At 33.9% G+C, this 17356-nt stretch overlaps 1 protein-coding gene across 2 annotated transcripts; it reads right to left on the reverse strand.

The window, feature by feature from the left end:
- Window positions 1-608: 608 nt before the first annotated feature.
- LOC140444723 (putative ankyrin repeat protein YahD) lies at window positions 609-13025 on the reverse strand. Of its 2 annotated transcripts, none has more exons than XM_072536487.1 (5): window positions 12798-13025; window positions 7208-7456; window positions 2911-3192; window positions 2237-2609; window positions 609-733 (listed from the first exon to the last, which is right to left on the reverse strand). In XM_072536487.1, exons 1-4 carry the CDS (start codon window positions 12835-12837, stop codon window positions 2248-2250), a joined length of 933 nt encoding a protein of 310 aa, XP_072392588.1. In that variant the 5' UTR covers window positions 12838-13025; the 3' UTR covers window positions 609-733; window positions 2237-2247. The 2 variants fall into 2 exon arrangements, with proteins under 2 accessions (XP_072392588.1, XP_072392587.1); XM_072536486.1 differs by lacking the exon at window positions 12798-13025 and adding an exon at window positions 9647-9986.
- Window positions 13026-17356: the final 4331 nt, after the last annotated feature.

Here is a 17356-nt window from a genome sequence, read left to right on the forward strand (position 1 = left end):
ACAAAACCTAAATCTAAACACAAGAAAACTGATAGAAACTATTTTTGGAACCATAGTTTATTCTACGTAGAGTTTATGCCTAGGGGTGAAACAATTTATTTAAAAGCCTATTGCGAAACCATTCAGATACTAAATCGTGCAATACAGAATAGTAAATAATGTGGCATGTTGTCAACGAAGGTATTTATGATTCACGACTATGCCCGGCCCCATACATCAGCAAGAACTCAGAAAGAACTTCAACGCCTACAATGGGGAAGTTATCATCTGTTCCCGAAACTGAAGGAATTTTTTGGTGGAAAGGAGTTTGGAAACGACGAAGAGCTCAAAAATGAAGTGATATCCTCGCTTAGACATTTGGCCGTGGAAGACTATAACACCGGTATCGAAAAACTGATTCCAAGATACAATGAAAGCCTTAAAAACTAAGGCAACAAGTTTTTAATTGTATAAGGCTATATGGTTAATAAGGCAACTTATTTTTAGTTTTTTATGCCAAATCGTTCTTTGCTTTCTGGACGACTAATGTACTCGTATGTATGGAGATTTTTTTATCGTATAATAATATCTAGTTAACTTTAATTGTAATCCTAATTAAAACTATTAATTTCCTGCGTATAAAATTTTATTAATAAAGTACAAAAATGTGTACAAAGCAGTGGTAAGGTAATCTCAAAATATTCCAGAAACTTAGAGCAAACCGGCAAAGGCTGTCACTTCATACCAGGCTGTTCTAAAAAATACAAATAAACCATTGTTAAATGATTAATAAAATATAACGACCTTTACAGTAAAATACAGTATATTTTAGTAATAACTGTATAGAAGTAAATTATATAACAGTAAGTTCATAAAAACTATTTTTACATTATGTAATTTTAATGCTATGCAAGACAGATTGTGCAACTGCGCATGCCCACGCAAAATTTTCAAGCAATATCTGTGTGCAAGTATCTATAACGCAACTTTATTGTGCAAGTGTAAATGTTATTTATTGGATGTAATATTATGTGATTTATATTTGAATATATTTAATGCTGGACTGCAATTTCCAATATCAAAACGCCACTATGAGAATTCAGCTAGACAGAGATTTGCAAACTCCATTAATTAGAATTTGTAGAGGTGTCAGACAAGGGGATACAATCTCACCCAAACTATTACGATTTGTATAAACGGGAAATATTTAAATCATCTAAGATTCGCCGATGATGTACTCTTGATAGTAACAACTATGGAACAACTACGAATAATGATTTCAGACCTAGAAAAAACATCTCTTGAGAAAGGACTAAAAATGAATCTAAAGAAAACTAAAATAATGACTAATACAGAAGACAGATCAGTAATTACCATAGGTGGAACAAACATAGAACACGCCCAAGAATATATTTACTTAGGAGAAGCTATCAGAGCAGACAAAAGTAACCAGACTAAAGAAATAACCAGAAGAATAAGAATGGGGTGAGCTGCATTCGGAAAACTCTCATATACTATCAAAAACCAAAAAATACCTTTAAAATTAAGAACGAAGGTATTTAATGCATGCGTCCTACCTGTTCTGACATATGGTGCCCAGACGTGGACGTGTACCAAGAGCAACTTAGATAGAATAAATAAAACTCAAAGAGCTATGGAAAGACAAATGTTGGGAATATCGTTGAGAGATAAAAAGAGGAACGAGTGGATAAGATGCAAAACCGAAACAACAGACGCTGTCGAACATGCATTGAAATTAAAATGGAAATGGACTGGGCATAACGAAAGATATCAGGATGGAAGATGGAATAAAGAAATTGGCCGCTGGAGACCATATACTGCAAAAAGGTCAAGAGGTCGACCGCAAATTAGATGAAAAGATGACATTGAGCAAAGCGCAGGTCCAATGTGGAAAAGACAAACAGAAGACAGAGACAAATGGGAGAGGCCTATATTCAACACATGAATAGATTTTGGTCTAAAGATAGATAGATTGATAGATAGACTGCAATTTTCAAGAGAAATATCTAAAGGTAATGTTTGATATAATTCTTCTGTTGACAATAGTAAAAGTGGTATCTCAAAATTGCACTAAAATAGCTCTGATGTAAACAGATCAGCTATAATAGGCAAGGGATATGCCAATCAAAAAGGACGTGCATAACATTAGGCTTGCATGGCCTAGATGTAAGGCTACTTATAGCACATTAGATATCTTAATAAAGAAATGAAAAGACTGATACGAAAATGAAGATACCTTATTGCTAGTCAAACCGATGGTCTTCTTTCCTCGCTAGGTGCCCACCTTATGTGAGATTCTGTCGCTCTTCTCAGTCTTACAGGCCCATCCTTGTACTCCATATAGTACCGATATAATTGAAACACCTTATAGTTCTGGTGAGAAATTGCCATATCTAGTGGAGTACGACCACTGGCATCAGCCAGTTGCAAATCCTCCTTCACGTCAAAAGTTAGCAGGTATCTGACTAAAGGCATGTAGGAGCTAATTGCGACGTAATGTAGACAGTTACGGCGTTCTAGTGGATGAGTCTGGTGGACGTCCATGCCATTGGCTACTAGAATCTTAAATATCCGAAGTTTTTCAAAAGTATTGCAGTTTAAGGCGACTTCTAAAAGATGATTGAATGGAAATTTTATACATACAGGGTGAGTTTTTAGTGTGACATTGGTCGATAATTTCATTATTGTCCAGAATATCCAAAAAAAAAGTATTTAGAAAAAATATAGGCAATGATATTCTTCAGGCTTGGATGATATGCCGGATTCTACAGGATGGTTAATAACTACGTGTGTATTGCCTACATTTTTTCTTTTACTTTTAAATAACTTTTTTGTATATTATGTACCATAATGGAATTATCGAGCAATGTCGCAATAAATCTGTTATATACATATGTTAAAAATATTTACCTAATAATAGTGGAAAAAGTTTACATCCTTGTCTAAACGCCCCTTTCCTCATCAGATACTTCGCAATTGGCATGGAAGGGTAATCTATTACGCAAATGGACAGTGGTGTAACGTCGAATACATTTGGAACATTAATTTCAGCTCCGTTGCATACTAAATCGAACACTATACCCATACTATGATTTATACATGCCATATGTAAAGCTCTAATGCCGTTATGCGTCGCTATATTCGGATCGGCCTTATGTCGTAGAAGAACTTGAACGGCCCCTCTGCAATTTACTAATTAAAGTTATGACAAACTTTCATGAAATATATATATATATATATATATATATATATATATATATATATATATATATATATATATATATACAAAACTCAAATATTTGGGTGTGCAGCGGAAGATAGGACAAAGAAGTACTCTTTTTAGTAAACCAAGCTTTCGCAAATCTTTATTTGCATCATCAGGGTGCTACAATAAACAAAATTAGTACAAAATACAGAAAAGGAATTATTTTGCATCTTACACTAATTGAGGTTAGTTGTCGTGATGTTTATTAAATGAAATGAGCAACTCATTTGACCCCTACAAATGATGGCAAAAACTATCCAAAATTGTTTTTTAAAAAACGTTCTTTAACAAATACCTATTTAAAACACTTTAAAACACATATACATGAACACTTAAATAAAATTATGTTAAAATAATTACAGAACATGTCATAATATAAAATTTAGGTTATAAACATTCTTATCAGAAACAAAAGAATTGGTTGTGATATGATAATTGGTTAATGGTTAATGATAACAATGTAAAGGTAATAGTATACCTGGTAGACGCTGAACTTCTTAAAACAGAAAAGGTAAAAGGACTTATTTTAGAAGAAGTAGGAGAGGTATTGTATATCTCATATATAATGAAACTTATATTGTTGATGATGAATTGTCTGTATTAGTAGATTCGTGTTTATCCAAAGTTAACAATAATGAATATAAGTTGCTTAAATTATTGGTATCTGTCTTTTTGTTAATAGTTTCTTTTTCTTGAAAAATGAAAGCCATCTCGAGAAACAATCTTTTTAAATAATTGCTCTCCGTGGATAGGATTTTTACATTTGGAAAATCGAAAGAGTGCCCTGTTGTGTTAGCATGTGTGGCTAGAGAACATCTATCAGGGTGTAACCTAATGTCACTCTTGTGAAGAGTCAAGCGGCTAGAAACTTTTTGGGAGGTGTGACCTATATAAGAACCTTCACAGCCCAAACAATTAAGTTTGTAGACAACATCACTTTTATCTAAGTTTGGTACTTTATCTTTCAATGACTTGTACAAAGATCCCACAACTAGAGTGCTTTTATAAGCAATTTTTACATTTGGTAGGTATTGAGCAAAAATTCTGGTCAATTTGGGAGAGACGTCCTTAATAAATGAAAGTGATACAAAAGATATATTAGGAATATTGTTAGTCAGTGAGTGGGAATCAGAGCTAACTTTCATAGCACCTGTATTTTGGGAAGGGTTTACTTGTGTGTTGAGTATAACAGAGGATGTGTTAAAGATTATTTTCCTAAGTAAGGATTCGGGGTAAGAATTATCTAGGAACAACTGTAGAAGTATGTTGAGATTCTTCTTTCTAAAAACAGGGTCAGCTAGTTTACAAACTCGTGTGGTCATTTGTTTGACTAGATTAATTTTCATGCTTGACTTGTGGTAAGAGTGGTAGTTGAGATATCTTCCAGAGTTACACTTTTTTCTATACCAATCAATTGTAATGATGTTATCCAGTTCTCTAATAAACATTGTGTCGAGAAAAGGAACAGATTGGTTTTGATCCTCTTTTTCAAGAGTAAATTGAATGTGGGAGTCGTAGCTATTGAAAATGTCTAAGAGCTCAAATTCTAAACCTTGTGGGCACGACATAATAATGTCATCAACATACTTTTTAATAAAAGGAACATTGAAAGGAACAACCTGAAGAATAATATCCAACAGATCATCTATTACATATGTAGCTAGAATTGGAGAAATACTGGCTGCCATAGGAGTGCCAAAGGTTTGTTTATAATATTTTTTATTGAAAGAGAAGCAAGTGGAATTAAACAAGAAGAGTGAACATCTGTTTCTCGAGATGGCTTTCATTTTTCAAGAAAAAGAAACTATTAACAAAAAGACAGATACCAATAATTTAAGCAACTTATATTCATTATTGTTAACTTTGGATATACACGAATCTACTAATACAGACAATTCATCATCAACAATATAAGTTTCATTATATATGAGATATACAATACCTCTCCTACTTCTTCTAAAATAAGTCCTTTTACCTTTTCTGTTTTAAGAAGTTCAGCGTCTATCAGGTATACTATTACCTTTACATTGTTATCATTAAGATCTAACGTTCTATCGTTTTAAGTTGGCAGGAACGAATTCACAACCAATTCTTTTGTTTCTGATAAGAATGTTTATAACCTAAATTTTATATTATGACATGTTCTGTAATTATTTTAACATAATTTTATTTAAGTGTTCATGTATATGTGTTTTAAAGTGTTTTAAATACGTATTTGTTAAAGAACGTTTTTTAAAAAACAATTTTGGATAGTTTTCGCCATCATTTGTAGGGGTCAAATGAGTTGCTCATTTCATTTAATAAACATCACGACAACTAACCTCAATTAGTGTAAGATGCAAAATAATTTTTTTTCTGTATTTTGTACTAATTTTGTTTATTGTAGCACCCTGATGATGCAAATAAAGATTTGCGAAAGCTTGGTTTACTAAAAAGAGTACTTCTTTGTCCTATCTTCCGCTGCACACCCAAATATTTGAGTTTTGTATTCTATTTGATCAGCGTTGATGACAAGCGTTTATCGCTTTTTCAGTATATATATATATATATATATATATATATATATATATATATATATATATATATATATATATATATATGTTCGGAAAGATTTCCGCGGTTAGTACAATTAAACTTAGAGCTAAGATTAATACTATTATAAAAATTAATATTAAACTCACCAGTCTTCCGGGTTGAACCGCGTCGATATCCATTTCGCCGAGCTTTCGACATCCTCTCTGATGTCTTCTTCAGGGCTTCCGAGGTCTCAGTATCCCGAGCCTCCAGACACTACTACACTCACTAGTCACTTCTAGTTCACTCACTAGTTCACTACTACGACTGGGACCAGGGGACGGTTCATTTATACCGTCGATGGTAAATATTATTTTTATTCCTCTTGGTTTAAGAATAAAAATAATATTTACCCCCCAACAAAAACTTTCATCTCTTGTCCAATCAATCAAAGACAATATTCCAAATGAACAGCACGGAGTTTATGAAATTCCTTGTGCAGACTGTCCCCGATCCTATATAGGCCAAACAAATCGTAGAATTCAAAATAGAATTTATGAACATTCCATTTCTGTTCGCAATTCCGATTCAATTTCAGCTCTCGGTCAACACCATCTTCATACAGGTCACAAAATTGATTTTGAAAACTCCAGAACCATAGCCCCCATCCGCTTTTATAAACCAAGAATTATCCGAGAAGCCATAGAAATAGAAAAAAGACCAAATTGCCTTAATAAAAGAGATGACGCCATACGGTTACCTTCTACATGGAGACCCCTCATAAACAAAATATCGCTCCCTCCATCCTCGAATCAAAATCCCACTGTCGGAAATATTCGCGCCAACTCTCGCGCCATCCCCACCCTAACCCCTACCTAGGCCACGTCACCATCGACGGTATAAATGAACCGTCCCCTGGTCCCAGTCGTAGTAGTGAACTAGAAGTGACTAGTGAGTGTAATAGTGTCTGGGGGCTCGGGAGACTGAGACCTCGGAAGCCCTGAAGAAGACATCAGAGAGGATGTCGAAAGCTCGGCAAAATGGATATCGACGGTTCAACCCGGAAGACTGGTGAGTTTAATATTAATTTTTATAATAGTATTAATCTTAGCTATAAGTTCTTAGTCTAAGTATATATATATAAACGGCGAAAGGAGCAGCACAAATTGTCAAACTTTTCGCGTATGAATTGGTATCTACAGACTGTTATAACGTTATTTCTGTATCCCCTACGTCATCAGACAGTCGGGTAGATACAAACTCATACACGACAAGCCAACGAATGTGTCCTGCTATTTCCACTTCTCCAATGGTAGCTGCAGCTAAAAGAAGAAGTTATTCTATATACGACTACCAAACGAAAAGAAACATTTCACACATTTATGAATATGCTTTAATAGAATATTTGTTTTAATCTAAAATTCTTACCAACGCATGCCAGCATCAGCGGTGTTAATCCTCTCATATTTTTCTTATTTACTTGAACATTAGGTGCAGTCAGCAACACCTTCAGTACTGGGACGTCGCATTTCTCTGCAGCAACGTGAATAGATGTATTACCATCTTCGATTTCTAAGTTAACATCGATTCCAACCTCTACAAATTTCTTAACAGCTGGCAAGTTACATTGAATTACCGCTTGGATAAACTGTTTTGTAGCTTTTTTAGTTATTGTTACTAAAAGAGAACATAAAAAGGGTTTTAGGAAGTAAAGACAGTTTTTATTTCTAACAAATAAATCTCCAACTGTAGGTGAGAATTAGATAACTTTTAACGTTTATTGACGTTTCAATTTCCACTTCGATTTCCAGACCCTCCTCTGTCATCCAGAGATCCGAAAGCGGAATGGCCGCTGTAAGGCCGACATCACTTCCGAAGCACTACCTTCATTCATTCATTCCTCATTCATCCACATCCACACTCCATTCGTCAACAAGAAGACTCCCTGTCTCATTCCAGGTAGCGCGTAGAAGACCCTCATCGCTCCTAGTACGGCGTCACTCCCAGACGGGCATTTCCACCTTCTCCACAGTCTGACTTACGAATTCTAACTCATACAGTCTGACCACTTTTCTAGCTTCAACTTCCAGCATCTTTCCCTCTTACCTTTGCCGTTGGTCCAGCTGTTTTTCTTCCTCTTCTTTTTTCTTAATTACTGCACGGATTGAGTCGTATACGCTAGTCCAACTTGCTTTATTTTCAATCATTTCTCCCACTATAACAAAATTCACATTTCTCTTTCTGTTTCTCTTTCCATTGTGTTATTTTTTACTGTCAATCTTTTACAATCTAACATTGTATGTGTCACAGTGTCCGAATGTCCACAGTATAAGCATTCATCTGTGTCAGCCTTTCCGAACCTAGAGAGGTAGGCCCTAAAACACCCGTGTCCTGTGAGCAACTGCATCAGGAAATAATCCAGTCGCCTATGGCCACTGTCCACCCAATCACTTATGTTCGGGATCAGCATTTTCGTCCACTGTGCCACATCCTCCGTGTTGTTCCATTCTTCTTGCCATATTTCAATTGATCTTTCCCTTTCTTGTCTTCTCTCGGCCATAGTAAGGTTTGGGCCCCTTCTCTTATAGAGCTCTTTTTTTTCCATCGCCAAAACATGCAACGGAACACATCCAGTGATGCCCCAGTAGACGCATCCCACTCGCAACAGACTTGTTCTATCAACTCATATTATGAGCCTTCTATAGGTCGTGATCTCTACCGTCCCGCTCCATACTGGTGTCTGATTGACCTAAAGAAAGCGTTTGACAGAGTAAGACTCAAAGATATAATCCATCTTCTGTATAATAGAGCAGTTCCCCTAGACATTATAAAAACTATCGAAAACATCTACAAAAACAACAAAATTGAAGTCAGAATAGATGAACAACTTACAGAACCTATAGAAATAGGCAGCGGAAGAAAACAAGGGGATTCATTGAGCCCCATGCTTTTCAATTTATTTATGAATGACATCATCAAAAGCGTTAACAAATTAAGAGGATACAGAATGGGACGCAAAGAAATAAAAATACTCTGTTACGCAGACGACGCAATATTGATAGCTCCAGATGAAGATAGTCTGCAAAGACTGGTCCACAAATTTAACATAAGAGCAAAAGAATTTAATACGACAATCTCATCTCAGAAAACTAAAACAATAGTAGTCAGCAAAGAACCAACCAGATGTAAAATAGAAATTAATGGCATTAGTATTGAACAAGTAATGGGAATAAAATACCTGGGAATTGCACTGTCTAGCTATGGAGATCTGGGCAAAGAAGTTAGAGATCAAGTACAAAAAGCAAATAGACTGGCAGAATGCCTTAATAACACACTATATGGCGAAACAGACACATTAACAATGAGATGAAGTCAAGAATTTATAAAGCCAGTGTAAGACCAATAATGACATATGCCTCAGAAACAAGACTCAACACAGCCTCAACGAAAGGTTACTGGAAACGGCAGAGATGAGAGTTCTGAGAAGAATTACAAGAAATACACTTAGAGATCGAAAGAGAAGGCAAGACATTAGAAGAAAATGTGACGTACAGTGTATAAATGAATGGAGACAAAATAAAAAAAAAGAATGGAATAACCACATAAGCAGAATGAAGGGGAAGGGGAATAATACCTTCCATAGAGGTATTATTCCGCCAATGAACAAGCAGAATTGCTTATAAAGAGGAAGAAGAGAAGAAGAAGATTATAAAAGGTAAAATTGCAGGTGTAGGAGATATAGGAAAAAGGCGAATCTCTTCAGGTTGCGAAATCTGACAGAACGGTTTAACTATCTTTAAAGAATTTTAAGAAGATTTGATGATTAAGCATGGTGTATTATAATAATAAACAATATAAAAGACTGACCTCTTTGTCTTAATATTTGCCACGAAGATAGTTCTTGGACTTGTCTCGGAGCAGAGCCACTTGGTTGTGAAGGTTGAGTTCCCATAAATAACATAAAAAATATTGTTTAAAAAAACATGTACCTATATACTTAAAATGACATCTCGGTAGATATTTTTACCGAAATTCTTTAGTATTATTTGATTTTTGTATAACCACAACTATTATTTTAATATATACTTCATATTTGATAGAAAGATGAAATATATTATTGTCATACAATTATTTTGTGTCTTCTTTTTTATTGATGACTATTTGAGCAAATTCTCTACAAATATTTACATAAAGAACAATCAAAATACGTCATCTTGGCTATGGCATCACGGTCATTGCTAAAATGTCAAAAACCAACTGCCAAAAATTTAATAGGATACAATACCAAGCAATAGGAATAGCATTAGGATTCATGAGATCTACACCAACCAACATATTACTACTTGATTAACTTAAACACCAAAATCGGCAAGGGTGATTAATAGTAGATAAGATAGAGAATAAGTAGTAGATTCATGGAGTTTAGGAGAACGAAATGAGAGAAGAGAACGCCTATTCGTATGTTACTACGGAAGAAGAGTTAGTAGTCAAATTACCACACAGAAAAATAAGAAATCAGCTTGACTATTTCAATAAATAAAAGATTAACAAATTCAATAACATCGGTAAAACCTACCCTGGTGCAGATATTAAGTCTGACCATAATCCACTTGTCGGTAAGTTCCGTCTAAAATTTAACAAAATCCACAAACCTAATTTAAACCAAATTTACAATTTATGATCCACAAGTGTCAGTGTAGGGGTTTGTCCATTCGCACCTGATAATAAGAAGGTCCTAATAGGCAAGATGTGGAAAGTGCTTTAAACGTTGTAAGAAACTTTATCCAAAGACAAAACGCAAATGAAGAAGCATACAACTGTTTCACATCTTTAGAAAATATGATAGAATGATACTGGACAAGTTGAAGCAGTCAAAAATGACAGACTTCTTCCAATTTCAGAAGCAATAGTTTATGTTATCCTTGAAAATACGCTTTATACAGATTTACAGAATACAGATTTTTTGTTTTAACGTATATCATTGACAATAAAAGTAAACAACTTTTTCAAAATCGCCATCCAAACAATATTTAGCATAAAATTTGTTAAAATCCTTTATAGAAGGTATATCAATAAAAAAACCCAATCGGGCTAGGTCATGAAGACAAAACGTTTTCGGAATCCATATTCCATCATCAGTGTCTAGGTGTACATGTTTTGAGGCACTAAATATCTGGGTAAAAACCTGTTAAAAGTTATAGGTTACAATTTAGTTTACATTATTTAGTCTTAGTCTACATCCAGGAGGATTTGCTGATCAAGGATCAAAACTCTTGCTGGCCTTTGCTGATGATATAGATGTAGTCACGCATTCTACAAGAGACCTGAGAGAGGTGTTTTCACAGCTCGAGGAGGAAACAGGTAGTCTGGGTCTCCGAATAAATGAAGAAAAGACGAAATACATGGAAGTAACCAATAATCCAAGACCAAGAGTTAGGCAGAACATCAGTATTAATCAGAAACTTCGAAGTAGTAAAGGAGTTTAAATACCTGGGGGCGATAATCACAGCGGACAACCACATAGAAAAAGAGGTCTCAGCAAGGATAGCTGCGGGAAATAGAGCAATATACTCCCTTTCAACATTATTAAGATCGAAGCTGCTAAAAAAAAAATCTAAATTAACACTGTACAAGTTGATTATTCGCCCAATTATTACATATGGCAGTGAAACATGGACTCTCAACCAATTCTAGTATTTGAAAAAAAGGTTCTCAGAATAATATTTTTCCCTCAAAGAGAGGAATTCACAGAGGATTGGAGAAGACTCGCAGCAATGTTGAATTGGTGACTCTGTATGGAACTGAAAACATAATTAGACATATCAAGGCAAACCGAATAAGATGGGCAGGTCACGTGGTACGATCAGAGGATGACAGAGTGTTAAAGACAGTGTTTTTTGAAAGACCAGATGGTAGAAGATCAGTAGGCCGACCGAGAAAAAGATGGAAGGATGATGTTGAAGCTGACTTATCTAGAATTGGGGTACAACAATGGGAAATAGAAGCGCAAGATCATAGAGGATGGAGGGTGATAGTGGATGCGGCGAAGACTCATCCCGAATTGTAAAGCCAGTAAAAAAGAAGAAGAAGAATACCATCACAGTAAGCTGACTTTTTAGCATTTTGTAATTGTGATTGTGCATGATTGTTTATATACTTTGAAGAAATCGGGATCCTTAGTGGCATCTGAAATGTGTTGATTAAGAGAAAGATTAGATCTGTGAGACATTGTCATTATTAAACCATTGCACGGGTGTTTTTTCAGCAGTTTTTCGTACTTTTTTTAGTGGAGAATGCTTTAATATTAAGTTGTTATAAGTTTCGGAAAAAAACTGTCAAAAAATAAGGATCATTATTAATATCATAGAAAAAGTCCGTCTTTGTACTAGCTATCGCACGTTTAAGCTTCTATAGACCAGAAGAAGTAATAAAGCGTTGAAATGTTTGATTATTGTCAACAACTTTATGCTCAAAATCAATAAATAAAAATTGAGCTCGATGGTTAGAAAAACAAGGTTCAAATACGCCCGCTCTGTAGATTTTTTCAGAAGAAATTGTCATAATGTCGATGCAACTACTGGAAACATGAAACTGGGTGAAAGTAGAATGCCCAATAGCAAAGCAAATAGGAAAGCAGAGCACTACAATGTTACGATCATGTTTAAAGAATGCCAGGTCACAGATGGTCAAAAAGAGTAATGGAATGGAAACTCCAGGAAGAAGATGGAGAGAAATACTAGCTATGAGTTGGAAAACATATCTAAGGAATGCGATGATTGAGAAAGAAGAAGAATGAAGCTGATGGCACAACTGTAGGAAAAGGCCGAAAAGTAAGATTAAGTATTCTTAATCTAACATTTTTGATTTAATCCTTGTAAAGAAATTTGTGATCTCAGATATAAGAACGTAGAAAATATAAACATGATCAAATTTAATGAAGAACTTAAGACAAAAAAAATGTGTTCAAAAATACTATTAATTTACTATCAATGATTTTAAGCCTAAAAATTATACTAACCTTCATGTTGTGGATCATTTTCGAACACTTCGCTCGTCATAAGGATATTCGTAGGCTTCTATTTATCATTAGAAAATTTATAAAACGACCCATAAATTTTTTTTATACTTTAAATGCGTAATTACGGATTATTAGAAAAGAAATAATTGCCATTTATGTTACTACGATGAAATAAACTACCTAGTATATTTTTTGCTTAATTGTTAATTGCCAAAGCAAATGTTAGGTAGTCGTATTAAAAATTTAATCTAAATATTTTATCTTACAGGAAGGAGTTGTTAGTAAATCCAGGGACTGATTGTAGAATTAACTACTTCTCAAGGATTTAATACTAGGTGTATTTTAAATGTATAGCACAATATAAAAAATCGATCAATCAGTTTTATTTCATCGTCTAGGTAAAAATATCTCCTCGGCAAATCCTAAAAATGGCGAAAACTTGAAAATTAATCCCTCAATTCGATTGTTTGCGTATTGATGTACAAAGACAATCTTTGAGCCGATTTATAAGACTCATATTTTCGTACTAAAAAATAATTTATGTAAAACTGTTATTTTTCTTCATGCTCTGAACATTTTTAACTAGGGAATGGATGGAGGAATTTTGTTCGATGAGTGAAATTATACTCGAGGCACAATAAGAGTTAACCATTAAGTACTTACATGAATATTGGAACAGAATTACCGACATGTCGTCTGTGAGACTACCCTAAATATAAACAATTTTTTTGCATGTTTTTTTGTGAAATTCAGTTAATAGTTATTTATTGTACAAGACGATAAAATTGTACTTTATCTTCGAGAGCGTTTTTTAGCGTCGAGACGCCAGTCGAGACGCTTATTATGCTCGAGAAGATAATGCGATTTTATCGTCGTGGGCAATACAACATTTTTTTCTATAGCAAGACTTCAAGTTCAGGTGAAAAATAGAATTTCGAAGAAAATTGTAATTTTTAGCACAAAAATCGCAATTGTGTTGCTCCGTTGCTAGGGATATGAATTACTCTGTCAACAAATGAAGTGTATACTTGGCGGACCAGAAAATCAATCCAATACCTCGAATCAAGTGTTTAAGCAAACGAGTACAAGTTGTGATGCTCCAAAAATAGATATTTCTAATAATGTTAATTGTAAAATTTCAGTTGTTTTTAATCCTTAATGTATATGAATTTGTAAATTTTATTGAATAAAAAAAAGTTAAAACATTTTTTCTTCAAACGTCAAATAATGATGACATTACTTATCTAACTTGATCCTGTCAAAGTTTGATGTCTCCGCCGGCGGCAGTTTTTTTTCCCATTTCTTTACGGCGGAGGGAAAAATGTTGTCATGGCAACAATATGAAACATGTCACAAAGCAACAATACAAATGTCATTAACAACAATTAAACATCAGTTTTATTTATAGTACTATTAAAAGTACAATTAGTTAATGAGGCATTTTCAAAATTGAAACCGTGCAAAAATGTTCCCGACTCTTGATACGCATTAGTAATTGATGATACTGATGGTCAAGAACAACTTTCAGCAATCATTCCCGATGTTGGCGAATCATGAGGGTTTAAAATTTTTTGAGCATTATCGTTCTTATTTCTTATTGAATCCTCTATATATCCTTCAGCAACCGTGCTTGATTTCCAGCCCCCATGTCGTTTGAGGCATTTTAGATTTCCGCCTCCATCAATTAAAAGTGTTGCTGAAGTTCGTCGTAAAGAGTGACCCGTGTATGCGCTTGCATCGTTTAAATTTAAATAACTAGCTACTTTTTGGACTACTGCGCTGATCGAATGTATTCCCATGACGCTTCGGTAACACTTTCCATTTTGGTACTTGATAAAAAATCGGTTTTCTGTGAAATTTTCAGGCCGAAGTGATGCATACTTTTTATACAGTTTAATGTAGTTTTGACCAATTATCGTAAAATATCTAGTTTGTCGTGTTTTACTGTCTGGGATTTTGATAATTATTACATATTCTTTATCCTCAATGTCCACAGTCTTCATTTTTACCATTTCGTCGCATCGACAGGCGCCGGTAACCCCAATTAACAAAACAATCTGAAATATTTTTATAATTTAGTAGAGTATACTACATGCTTTGCAATATAATTTTTTTTTACCTTTAATCCTAAACACAACTTATCTGGCGCTTCAAACAAAAATTTATCAAACTCGTCTTTAATGAAAACTTTAGACTTCTTTGCAGTATATCCTTCGCTTGTTTTTTTTTTCAGAAAGGCACGTAACTTTAAAAATTTGCTTATATCCACATTTTTTCTAATAACTAACTCGGATTTTATCATAGAGTATCGTGACCACATTGTAGATTTCCATTTATTTTCATTTTCCATTATATTAAAATATGCCAGTAAAACGTCTTCGGTAACTTGCCGTACTCCTCTTGTATCGCACCACTCTTGGAAGTGCTTGTATGCTAACCGATACTTTATTCCGGACTTGGAGGGCCCCAAACGTGCTACTGCATCATTAGCCGCAGACTCAATTTCGTTTAGGTTTTCCATTTTCGCACTAAATTTGCGCTTGCGGTTGCAACAACAATAAGATGTCTTTATTAATTGCAAACAACTGTAACCAGGGAGAAGCAAATCCCACCGACGACTTAATTATTTTAATTTCTAATATCTAGACGACTTTGATAGTTGTCACAGTTAATTTCGAGTAAAAATAGCGTATGAATTATACTATTTATGGTTGAAAATTGCTACGTTTGAAGAAACAATAGTATACTTTATTCGGCAAAGAAGCGACTTTTCTTGACTTGCCCTCTATTACGCGCCTCACTTCGTTCAGCGCGTAATATCGGGCGCGTCAAGAAAAGTCATGCTGCTCCGCCTCTTAAAGTAATATACTATTATCTACTCTTCCTGTTAAAGTGTCACTTTATCTACCCTTGCGGTTAAAGTGATACTTTATCTACTCAAAACAGTTGTTATAGCAACACTTTAACATTTGCTATGGAAAAAATGTACATTAAACGTCTTAATGATATTCATTTGCAATAACATATTTTCAATAAATATCAAAAATCAACTCAAAGTAATTGAAAAAAAATTGGAAAATTAAAATACTTTAGAAACCGAAAAATATAAATCAATTGTAGTTTGACCATTGATAAACCACTTGAAAAGTTTACAGTAACAAAAATAATTATAAATTAATATTAACTAATACAGATCTAGTATTTCTTAGGGTATATGTATAACAAAATGTATATGAAGTAAACACACACTTGAAAAAGTAAATAAAACATAAGATAACAAATTTAATGTCAAAGTACATCATTTTCTTTACTCTTTACTCATCTTCTGCGCATCGAACACACTCTCGTTTTGTACACTGGAGGCATAACGGTTTTTGCAATTATTACAAAAGTTAAAAGTGAAACTGGAACAAACCATGAAGTGGAGATATCCAGGAGTGGCTAGTATACCTGTTGAATACAAAGCACGTGGTGTTCGTGTGTATTAAGGTATAAAAAAATTGCTTATTACAAGCTTAAATTTTTATTTTAAGAAGATCTTTTCGGAAATAAAACATTCCATCATCAGTTAACTAAAAGAGAGAGTAAAAATACCAATATTAAAAAACACAAGTTAAAATTTAAATATATAGAAATAACACGTTGGTTTTTTACTACTTACATAAAAAGTTGTTAAAAAACATTGTATGGCCACTTAAAAAAACTTTCGAAGGACATCCGTATTAAAATATAATCCTCATAGTTTTTTATCAAGGTAAATGCAATAGACTTAACTTATTGATTATTAAAAAACTGAAAATGGGGGCATCTTACATTAATCAATAAGTTAAGTCTATTGCATTTACCTTGATAAAAAACTATGAGGATTATATTTTAATACGGATGTCCTTCGAAAGTTTTTTTAAGTGGCCATACAATGTTTTTTAACAACTTTTTATGTAAGTAGTAAAAAACCAACGTGTTATTTCTATATATTTAAATTTTAACTTGTGTTTTTTAATATTGGTATTTTTACTCTCTCTTTTAGTTAACTGATGATGGAATGTTTTATTTCCGAAAAGATCTTCTTAAAATAAAAATTTAAGCTTGTAATAAGCAATTTTTTTATACCTTAATACACACGAACACCACGTGCTCTTTATTACAAAAGTCATTCGACTTTTTTTACTTGGGCAAATCAAACATATTTTTCTTTTTTCATCCGAGAAGGCCGACATTTTGCAATGATGATGCTAGTAATTTTTAATGTAGCTCACGATATCCTGACATGCAGTTCTGCGGCTCACGTTATAATTTAAAGGCTTGTTTAGAATCGGGGTTATTAATAAGAAAATGATTTTCTAATTTTCTGCCAAGTTGAAGACCTCGAATTAATTTGACAGTGAGGTGGGTTGGTTTTTCTTCCTCTCATCATTATCATCTACACTCACGACGCAATCTAAAGTTAGATCTAAAGTTTGATCAATTATATCATGGTCACTTAATGCATCATCCACAAGCAATTCATCTATATCATCGTGGCTGAAGGTATTAAAACCATCCCCATCTAATTTTATGTG

The sequence above is a fragment of the Diabrotica undecimpunctata genome, chromosome 6, assembly GCF_040954645.1.
Source record: "Diabrotica undecimpunctata isolate CICGRU chromosome 6, icDiaUnde3, whole genome shotgun sequence".
NCBI lineage: Eukaryota > Metazoa > Arthropoda > Insecta > Coleoptera > Chrysomelidae > Diabrotica > Diabrotica undecimpunctata.

What these genes read in the sequence shown, in the direction of transcription:
- LOC140444723 (XM_072536486.1), bottom strand. Translation starts at nt 9,740, where the DNA reads ATGTTATTTATGGGAACTCAACCTTCACAACCAAGTGGCTCTGCTCCG. An exon ending in GCAAATATTAAGACAAAGAG is followed by an intron (nt 7,457 to 9,646) that starts GTCAGTCTTTTA and finishes GTTCTCTTTTAG; the next exon opens with TAACAATAACTAAAAAAGCT. An exon ending in GCTGATGCTGGCATGCGTTG is followed by an intron (nt 3,193 to 7,207) that starts GTAAGAATTTTA and finishes AACTTTAATTAG; the next exon opens with TAAATTGCAGAGGGGCCGTT.